Source organism: Erigeron canadensis, chromosome 9 (assembly GCF_010389155.1).
Source record: "Erigeron canadensis isolate Cc75 chromosome 9, C_canadensis_v1, whole genome shotgun sequence".
In the NCBI taxonomy this organism is placed as follows: Eukaryota; Viridiplantae; Streptophyta; class Magnoliopsida; order Asterales; family Asteraceae; genus Erigeron; species Erigeron canadensis.
In genome coordinates, this window is record NC_057769.1 from 28,892,613 (window position 1) to 28,901,792 (window position 9,180).

The window sequence follows — 9,180 nt, forward strand, 5'->3', positions numbered from 1 at the left end:
CGTTAACCGTTGGATCATTGTGATTTTCGAGCAAAAGGTTTCAGACACATAGATCTACATTTTCACCGTTGGGATTTTCGAGTTGAGCATCTTACAGTGATATATAATTTTTCAAAGTTTCTGCCAGATTCACTTGTTAGGTGAGTTATTGTCACACCCCGACTAAGGCGGAAAACTCAGGATGCAAGATAAAGTACACACGCACATGGATGTTACATAGGAATAACTAAATGTATGCATAGATTAAACAGAGATAAGCAAACACATAGTTCAAACAAGTAAACATAGCTTACAAACCCAAGTTTAAGATGCAATCAAATAAAGTACGAGATAAGCTCCCACGCAGGGGAAGAAGTCAGGCATGTGCCATCAAACACATAAGTACACATGCAACACCAAAATCCTAGCCTGGTCTGCTACAAGACATCATGCTAAGCTCCTTAACCTCCTCTAATGCGATTCACATGTTCACCTGAAATGAAATACTCAAAAGTGTCAACACAAAGGTTGGTGAGTTCGTAGGTTTTGTAAACAAGTATCGAGTATGGTGCCAGGTCGAAATGTCATCAAGATCCACACAGCAATATGGCTATCAACTTACTTATGATAGCAAGAATTAAGTATCTCTATGCAACCAGCACTTACGGTATACCAAGCCTAACGGTGCAAGTATCAAGTATCTCAACTGGTACCTCCAACTCCACCATAAGTATCAAGTATCAAGCATCTCAGACTCCAACATAAGTATCAAGTATCATAGTGCACATCATTCAGTACAGTCAAATAGCCATAAATGATGATAGACACAAAGGCACGAGTATCCTTTCACCCCAAAATATTTATATAAGTAAAAAGGGGCTACGAAACTCACAATGATCTGGTACAAGCACGGTTTATAAGCACAGAGAACAATCACCGAGATAGATAAGTTATATCTATCGAATTCCAAGCCCACCTTGAAGAAAACCTAGATATAGATCATTGATCATAAATGAACACACGTATTAATTCATGTGATTATTTAATCATTGAAATGTCCTTGATGAACTGATGATTTGGTCCTATGAAGATCTTTAAATGTTTTGACTCGAAAAGAGTTTGATTGAACTTTTAAGTACTCGAATTGGACTCGATTTGGACGTTTATGAACTCACACATATATACTTTGAAATGTAAATTATTTTTTTTATCTTTATTAATAAATTTTAGCTTTAAGAACTCAATTAGGGTTTGCACACTATTCGTAGTTTTAGATTGATTTATGAACTAACTTCGATGTTGTCAGGTAGCCTTGGATGTGATTGATCAAGTGTTTAATGATGTTATGAACTGATTTGGTGATTAATGATCAAGTGTGGTATGTTATAGAACAAGTTCGTGTTGTTTTAAGATGAGTACAAGATCGTCTAGGGTTTGGAACTTCAAGATCGTCTCACTGGTCAAGGAGCAAGATCGTCCCTCAGGACAGGGAGCAAGATCGTCCTAGTTGATCAAGGACAAGATCGTCCTAGCTGATCAAGGACAAGATCGTCCTAGCTGATCAAGGACAAGATCGTCCCAAGTTTCAATGTACAAGATCGTATTAGATGTCTATAGTTCAAGGTCGTTTCAAGTGTATCAAGGATTCAAGATCGTTTTACGGCTTGTGAACTCAAGATCGTCCTAGCCTCTACTTAGCCAAGACCGTCCTAGTTTCCAAGTATGAGAACAAGTGTACAAGATCATTTCATGAACAAGTGTTTGAGCAAAACCAATCCAAAGGATCAGTTACCCATTAAACGAACCAACAACATCACAACACCACACGAGATCGAACGAACAAGAACCACGAACCAAGAGAGGCTGTCCAGGACGATCTTAGGGACCAAGATTGTCCCATTAACCAGAACGGGCTGAACATGAACAATACACAATACGAAGATCTAGATCGATTCCGGGACTAGTTAGAACTTGGAACTAGTACATATATACATAATAACACTAACCAATAACACTTTTAACAATTTCAAGACCATCTATAACATAAACAAGGCGTGGTACATCAAGAACAAGTTTTCCCTCATTTTTAAAAATGGGTTTTGTAGATTAAAGCATGTTATGACCCAAATTTGTTCACACAAATGTTATTAAACACATTTAGACACAAACCCATTAACTATTAACACGATTTTTAATCAAAATTGGACCAAATCATCAAGAACATGAACTTGAAAAAAGTACACTTTTAATTTGATCAAAAACTCATAAATTGTTGTTGTTACCTGAGATTTAATTCCAGAAATATGTTTTGATTATCACAAGGTTGCTAAAAGTACAAATGATTTTGGTTTACCAACCCAAAATCAAAAGATGAATTTTGTGTGTGAAAATGTGGCTGCAACTATGTGTTTTAGAGTGAGAAAGAAGAAAGGTGGAGAAGAGAATGAATAGTTGTTTCTCTCTCAAGGGTTTCCAATCTTTTCTTTTTATACCTTTCCCATATTAAATGAACTCAATAAATGCAAGGACTATTTGAGAACATTTTGAACTAGAACTTTTATGAACACGAACGTTTACGAACCGAACTTTAATTTTACTAACGTACTAAATCATAAATTCGTCATATAACCCAAGAAATTAGATCAAATTGATCTTTATATAAGCACATAATTTAGATCTAAAGCACGTCAAGAACTTAATTAAATTGAACTGTCTAGCCGTTCTAATGGCGGAAGTAAGTTTCTAGGAACTTATTTAGAACATTTCTAAGACGGTTGTTACAGTTATTTTCAGAACAATTTTTTTGTTGGTTTCTTATTGTTCTTGAGTTGTTTGTTGCAGATAGTTGTTGAGTAAAGATGAATAGTGATGGTTCAAAGTTCCCGATCCCGATATTTGATGGGAAGATGGATTTCACGGTTTGGAGGATGACTATTGAAGATGTGTAGGTACAACAAGGTATTGATGAAGCCTTAGAAGACACAAAACCGGATGATATACTTGATGATGTTTGGAAGACGATACAGAAGAAGGCTTCGAGTACAATTAGGTTGGCACGTGCTCCCGAAATTAAATATAGTGTTTTGAAAGAGAACACACCGAAGGGTATTTGGGATAAGCTTGCGGAAATCTATGCTTCAAAGTCGTTGACGAATCGACTATTCTGAAGATGGATCTATATTCATTGAAACTTGAAAAAGGAGGTAATCTGCATGATCATATAAATTCTTTCAATCAGTTGGTTTGTCAGTTGTCTAATGTCGATGAGGTGATGAAAGAGGAATAGCAAGCCTTGTTATTATTGTCATCATTGCCGAAATCCTATAACTCGTTTGTGTAGACTATGTTGACAGGGAAGACCACTTTGAAACTTGAGGATGTGTTGATAGCTTTACGGGATAACGAAAGAATGACTAGAAATGATAGTTTCTCAAGTGGAGAGAAAATATTAGTTACAGATGATCCCGATAGAGGAAGAGGTTCTAACCGTGGTAGTTCAAGAGGGCGTTCAAAGTCTCGAGTGCGAGCAGATCGAGACATGAGTAATGTAGAGTGCTACTATTGTGGGGAGAAAGGTCATATGCAAATTCGTTGTCCTCAATTTCGTGAAGACTTGAAGAGTTTACAAGATTGAAGGTGAAGAAAAAGGACAATCAAGAGGCGATTATGGTTGATGATTGCGATAGTGAGTTTATGTTGGAAGAAAGCTCGAGTGGGGGAACATTGATAGATGAAAAACCAAAGTGGATGTTTGATAATGCAGCCTCAGTACACATTTGTAATGATCAGACTATGTTTGATACATTTAACGGGAATGGGCATTTTGGTGATATCAAAGTGGGTAATAAGCAAAAGATGAAGGTTGAAGGTGTTGGGACACTTGGGAGTGTATGCTTCAAAGTTCATGATGGAGTTGTGAAGACCACTTTGAATGTGAAGTATGTTCCGGGTGCGTCAACGAATATACTTTCACTTGGAGTTTTAACATCTCGTGGGTACCGTTATCTTAGAAGAAGAAATACTTTGAAGGTGTACATGAGAGATACACTAGTTCTTCGAGGATGGAGAAATTCGAAGAATCTATGTTACTTGGATGGTGAATCTCTATTAGGGAGGACTTGTTTTGAGAACAAGAAGGTGAAGAAGACCGAGAGAAGAGTGCATTTCTCGGATAAAGTTGTGATATTTTGGAAATTGGGTCAAGGGAGGATTTGATGGTAATTGACCCTAAATTCTTTGTCCCACATTGGTATGGGAAGAAAAATACCTTTGTGTCTTGCCTATCTATAAACCCTTATAAAGAGTACTAGGTTTAAAAAATTAAGCATATTTTTTGTTCCCAAAATGCCACTTTCAGCATATTTATGGTTCCCAAAACGTCCCTCCACACACTACAATATCATATAATGTATGTATTGTTAACAAGACAGTCAAAGTCACTCAATCAAAGTCAATCAGTCAAAGTCAATCAAGCAAAGTCAATCAGTCAACCAATCAGTCAAAGTCAAACAGTCAAACGTATCCAAAGCTTTCCATATTTATCTTACAAATTCATGTATAAATACCATCTCAAATGTAATGGAAAATCATAACAAAATTCATATTCATCTTTTCTATCTCTTTAATCTCTCCAGTATTAGTATATCATCCGAAAAGATAGTTATAAAATTCTGCTGCAACACTCGGGTACTATGCTCGTATAAATAGGAGTTATTGGTTGAAGTTTAAGTAATTCATTCTTGTGAGAGAAATTCTTGAGAGGTGAAAGTTTCTTGTAAGAGTGAGTTCGGTGAGTGATTATAGATTGTCGAGAGTGAGCGTCTCCATTCTGTAATCCAACGTTTGTAGTGTTATTTAAGGTAGTGGATCAGACTCTTTCAGTCGAACCAAGTATATCATTGTGTCGTTTGCTTTTTCTTGTTTACTTTATTATTGGTTATTTGCGTGTTGATTTCTTCATTTGTGGTGATCAATCCCAACAGATCATGACACATATTACAATCTAAGGATGAGATTATGAGAGAAAATTAATGGATTACACTAGGCATTAAGTTAAAGTAATAAGAGGATTATTAGGAGGATGAGTTAAGAAAATTAATTATTTCCCGATATATATATACTCGTACATGATATGATTTTGGAATAAGGATTACAAACTTTGACACGATACACAAGTACACAACATAATTACTTAAGCCTGGATTGGGGTCGATGGATGATTAGAAGTACCATGGCCTGGGTTAATAAACTCCATTGCACTTTACGGAGGATGGTATTCTTAGAACATATTTAATGGTAGTTTTTAAAAAGTTTTTTTGTAAAAAAAATATGTAAGAGTATGTAGAAGGAATTGAAGACCTCTAAAGTTAATTAATCCAATTTTATAAGTAAATTTAGATCGACTTTAACCATTAGATTAAATCCAATGGTCAAGATTTAAACATCAAACTTAATCTTGACCATTGGATTTAATAATCTTAGATCATTAGATTTAATCCAATGGTTAAAGTTTTAAAAGATTCAATCCGTGTAAGAGGTGTTTTAGAAAAAGTTTTCCACTCCAATAGAAAAAAGGTTCTAAAATCTTAAATTTGAATAAAATACACTACTTAATAGTACGAGTAGTTTAAGAACATGAACAATAAGCTGATAAATATAAAGCTTTTCATTTTCTCTCGGAAATGATTAATCAACCTAATTCATATGTCTAAAAATCAACCTAAAACCTTAAGAATTTGACATGTGGATCCACTAATCCTCTTTCCTAATCTTGCCCCCTGATTTTTCCACATATCTTACACATATGCTTAGGCACACCAATTAAGTTGATTTATAATTATCATTTTCTCTCTCATTCAAAATAATATATTATATACAACTTGAAGCTTTTGAAAATTTTTAACCATTGGAGTATAAAGCTACATATTCTTATACATTCTTTTATAAAAAAAGTTTAATTTAACTTACCATTGTGGATCTTTTCAGGTCGATCCAAGTAATAATAAAAAAAAAATATAATACATAAGTCATTCTTACTTAAAAATCAACTCAACAATACTATCTATTATAAATTTAATTTCTCTTTTATATATATTCAACCCAACTAAAATTAATTTTAACTCTCATTAACAGCCAATGATGACTAGTCCAACTGATCAGAGGCATCCCAGGTTTTACCCAAGGTCTTGAGTTCGATCCTTAGGGATGACAAGTCTTGGGGTTTTCCTCCGAATACTTGTAACGGCCCATGGTCAACATCTCGTTGTCTAGGGTACGTGCAAGACTTCACCATTATACGATGAGGTTTCCCTGATGTCACATACCGACTGAATGTTCGGGGAAAAAAACTCTCATTAACAACTGATCAACCAAACTATATTTTAATAGATAATAATGTTTTATAATTAATATTCCTTTTACCTAAAACAAAAAAAGAGTAGAAATACTTATAATCCGGTAAATTAAGTTATCATTAGAAACATTGTGCAAACTTTTGGATCGTTTTGATTTTAACCTGGCAAAACTCTTGAAATGTTACCATGTCTGAATTTTTGGTCCACGGCTATCAGTTAGTATACTGACTAAGTCGATTGCTTATGGCTTTATTCAATAACTTTATGTCCAATCGACTTCTACTTTTTTAACCGATGGGTATAGACTTACACGGATAGGATCATATCGACCTACAATTTGGGTTGAGAGTTTATGAATTTGAATCATAATCATATCAACACGAATCTATATTGGTTAGATTTGAGTTGACTTATGACAACTATCGTTTATAGCTTGCAATAGAGATGAACGAATTGTCTAAAATCCCAATTCTCTGTTTTAATTTTTGGTACTAAACATCATCAAGACATTTTGTTTACCATTTTCAAAATCATAACTTAACTTACAACTTATACAACTTTGAAAATCAGTTTATTAACAACACATTCAAAACAACCACGACTACATTTCTCACATATGTAACCAAATTCAGTTTACTTCAAATTCAAAATATTACGTAGTATTACCATAATACCATTTGACAAGTGACAACAACTGGCAGGCCCAGTTTTAAAAATGTGCAAAATAGAAGGCTAGAAGCAGATAAGCAGGGCCCAATTTTGTTAAAGGCCCAACATATCAATATAATTCTTTGCTAATATTATATATTCATACTCCATAATAATGGAAGAAGTTCCATTGTCTTGCTAGTCAAAATATTTTTATAATAATATTTGATCTTTACTCTTTAAAAAAATATATATACAAATTATTATTAATATATTATTATTAGGATTAGGAAAAAAACCTATATAGAGTGGATGATCATGAGTGTTGGTCTAAACCGATGGGCTTTTTTGTTTTTTGCATTATATTGGTGCTACACGACCAATAAAGTAATTTCAAATAGAGCCTTCTATGATATCAGTTACAGCACATCAGTACATTGGGAGCTAGAAATAAAATCAACTTTCTTTTTTATTTATTAATTTTCATCATATACAAGGCCTGAAGAGGTCCATGCAAGTTAAATAAAGTCTAATAAGCATGTATATAAACTCAAGAGCTACTCTCTTTCACTACCATATTTCAAAAGTTATACGTAACTATATTTTAGCATAATTCAACAACACTACCACCTTCAAAATTAAATGAACTACTTAAATGGAACCTACTATATATCTAACATAACATGACCAATACATACTTAACCCAAATTATTTAACTTAAACATTCCTAAACAAATTAAGTGGTTTCAAGCATTCCAAATTATAGAAATACCAACACATCAAAGATGATGATCATAGCCTATATCCCTTGCTCACCCTTCATGTACATAGGCATAAAAAACTATGCAATTCTAAATTATATTATGATTTCTAAATTAAACTCTCACAAAGAGCATTGGACTACTCACAATCTTTCTTTAAAAAACTATCCTCAATTCCTCATGTATCTATATATATACATAAATCATCTTACATTCACATAGCTAGAGTAATTTCATTAGTACTTTTTGATATGGAGAACAAGAATGTCACCAAGATGGCTCTTGTTTTTCTCTCATTCTTGTGTCTCATTGCTTTCTCAAGTACCTTTCAGCTTTAGTATTAACCACTTTTTAAGTTCTTATAATTTTCATTATTTTGTTTAATTTTGTGATTTTTTTCAGGGGCTGTGGTCTCGAACCGGATTGGTATAAACTACGGGCGACTAGGAAACAACCTTCCACCTCCAGCACGGTCGATTGAACTTCTTCAGAACATGAGCATTGGTCGTGTCAAACTCTACGATGCTGATCACGAGATCCTCAACCTTCTATCACAGACAAATATCGATGTGGCAATAACAGTTGCTAATGATGAAATCTCCGGAATAGCAGCAAACCAACACCTTGCAGACCAATGGGTATTTGAGCATATCTTAACTCACTATCCAAACACAAGAATTCGGTTTGTACTCGTTGGAAATGAAATCTTGAGCACCACAACCACAGCTCAAGATTTACAAATAGCTCGTGATCTTGTACCCGCTATGCGACGAATCAAGAACACGATTAAAGCACAAGGCATCAAAAACATCAAAGTTTCAACCCCTCTTGCCATGGATATGATGCAAACCACATTTCCACCTTCAAATGGGACTTTCAAGCCAGAAATACGCGAACTTATGATACCGTTGTTAAAATACTTAAACGGAACAAAATCTTATATCTTCTTAGACGTTTACCCTTATTTTGCGTGGTCAGAAAGCCGAAGAAATAACCAAACGGGCATCAACCTTGATTACGCTTTACTAAAAAGCGTAAACCAAACGTACACTGACCCACAAACCGGGTTAGTGTACAACAATCTTCTGGATCAAATGCTTGACTCGGTGGTGTATGCAATGGCTAAACTAGGATATGATGACATGATGCTTGGTATTGCAGAAACGGGTTGGCCACACGAAGGTGACTCAAATGAAATCGGCGCAAACAGAGAAAATGCAGCAGAGTATAACAACAATGTGGTTCGAAAAATGTCTGCGGTTCCAGCCACTGGGACCCCGGCTAGACCTGGTGTAGTCATTCCGACTTTTATATTTTCGATGTTTGATGAGAATCAAAAGTATGGACCGAGTACCGAAAGGCATTGGGGCTTGTTGCATCCTAATGGAACCTCTGTTTATCAGATGAATATAACCGCGAAAGGTGTCCCGTCTGATTAG

At 34.7% G+C, this 9,180-nt stretch overlaps 1 protein-coding gene across 1 annotated transcript; it reads left to right on the plus strand.

The window, feature by feature from the left end:
- Nucleotides 1–7,977: 7,977 nt before the first annotated feature.
- LOC122581339 (probable glucan endo-1,3-beta-glucosidase A6) lies at nt 7,978–9,180 on the plus strand. Its single transcript, XM_043753556.1, has 2 exons — nt 7,978–8,062; nt 8,144–9,180. The coding sequence occupies exons 1-2, from the start codon at nt 7,993–7,995 to the stop codon at nt 9,178–9,180; spliced, it is 1,107 nt and encodes a 368-aa protein (XP_043609491.1). The 5' UTR covers nt 7,978–7,992.